A 1,610-nucleotide genomic window follows, 5' to 3' on the forward strand; every position below is an offset into this window, starting at 1 on the left:
TATCAGCTAATTTGTCCCATGTGCAGCCAGTCCACAGTGGATAAAAACCATGTCACATAAAACACTAAAAACCATGCAATAGAAACAGAATAAAACCATGCAAATAAAACACTCATAAATAAACACTAAAAATCAGAATAAAAACAATATACAAGATAAATACAAATTTCCACTGTGTGACACTTCCACGTCTGCGACTGTCCGGAGAGGAAAAACAGCACCCTCGGGTAATACTGCAGCAACTGGTCCATCACGTTGTTTGAGGAGAGACTGTAGCATTCGACTTTGGATCCTCTGAGTCTCCTTAATGTCTTCCAGGAGGGTTAGAACACGTACAAACATGCTGGTATTGGTGGCTTGTACAAGTTGTCTTGGAACTGGTTGTGAAACCACAGGTGAAGGAGTTGAGGGTGGTGGTAGCTGAACAAATGGATGAGTGATGTTCTGGTGGGGAGTTTCACTTGAATGTCTATTCTCCATTGCTGATGGTGATGAGGTCTCTGGCTGTTCCGCAGCGTTGTCCCAATCCTCATCCGAGCTTGACTGGATCACTGGCCTTAAAATGAATTTTAAAAAAATATTAAAAAACCCCACAAACAATTTAGTTACTGGTTAGTCCTACAAACTAAAAACATTAATGTATAGTCCGGCATCAAAAGGAGTCTAAAACTGATTTTTAAAAGTCAAAAAGTTAGAAAGTGCTATTTTAAGATCATATCTAAATCTGGTGAACAGCAATGGTCTGCTAAAGACACTGTCAATTTTTTTTTGTTTTTCTTATAATCACCACGATAAATTGTTGCTTTTAAGGCGTTTTTAAGAAACATAATTACCTCCTTTTCCGCTTCCCTTTTCCCAATCTGCTTCCAGAATCCGACTCAGTCTGCAGATCAGAGGTTGCTTCAGACCTCCGCAGTTTCACCCTGGCATTTTCATAGTTTTCTGTAAATTTTTGACATACATCAACAAAATGTTGTTAGAAATTTTTTGTTCTGTCTTTAATGACAGAATATTTGGTAGCAATAAACAAAAATGCTTCTTACCAGCTTTCCCCAAGATGTGAACTCTGTACTGTGACCAGTTTGTATCTGGAGTAACTCCATCCTTTACAGCCTTATTGATATTGACTCTCCCTGGTGGCCAGAAACAAGAATCTTCCGCTGGTCCTGTAAACCACTTGCAAGGAATTATGGATACACCTCAACCATCCAGAAAATCAACAACTGCAAATGGTAGCATGCTGGTGAGAAAGCAAAAAGAAGCCAACTAGTACAGCAGTGGCAATGCCATATATCCAGACTTCACTGGCAAAAGCACCATTTTCTGTTTTAATTCATCAAGTAATACAAGATGCATTTGTTTAGACAGATTTGAAACAAAGTAAATTCCAAGGCATGTTGAGTCCAATGGATAGCTGAAAAAGGCATTACAGTTTTCAAAGACCGATATTTTTCTTTAGATATTTAGAAGTCAATGTGGGCAAAGATCTACTTCTATATAATAAGCTCTAGTGTTTTGGATCATTGTCATGTTGGAAGACCCAGCCTCGTTTCATCTTCAAAGTTCTCACTGATGGAAGGAGGTTTTGGCTCAAAATCTCACGATACATG

At 38.6% G+C, this 1,610-nt stretch overlaps 1 protein-coding gene across 1 annotated transcript in view; it reads right to left on the reverse strand.

Annotated features, from left to right (window-relative positions):
* Positions 1–6: 6 nt before the first annotated feature.
* Positions 7–1,610, reverse strand: part of LOC102201464 (uncharacterized) — a 47,749-nt gene continuing 46,145 nt past the window's right edge. The window contains exons 3-6 of the mRNA XM_005720920.1: positions 1,044–1,199; positions 834–942; positions 164–556; positions 7–64 (exon numbers count right to left, since the gene is read on the reverse strand). Coding sequence (XP_005720977.1) covers positions 7–64; positions 164–556; positions 834–942; positions 1,044–1,199 — 716 coding nt within the window. The remainder of the gene's footprint in view (positions 65–163; positions 557–833; positions 943–1,043; positions 1,200–1,610) is intronic.

Source organism: Pundamilia nyererei, unplaced genomic scaffold (assembly GCF_000239375.1).
Source record: "Pundamilia nyererei isolate P.nyererei 1_Seehausen unplaced genomic scaffold, PunNye1.0 scaffold00003, whole genome shotgun sequence".
Lineage (NCBI taxonomy): Eukaryota > Metazoa > Chordata > Actinopteri > Cichliformes > Cichlidae > Pundamilia > Pundamilia nyererei.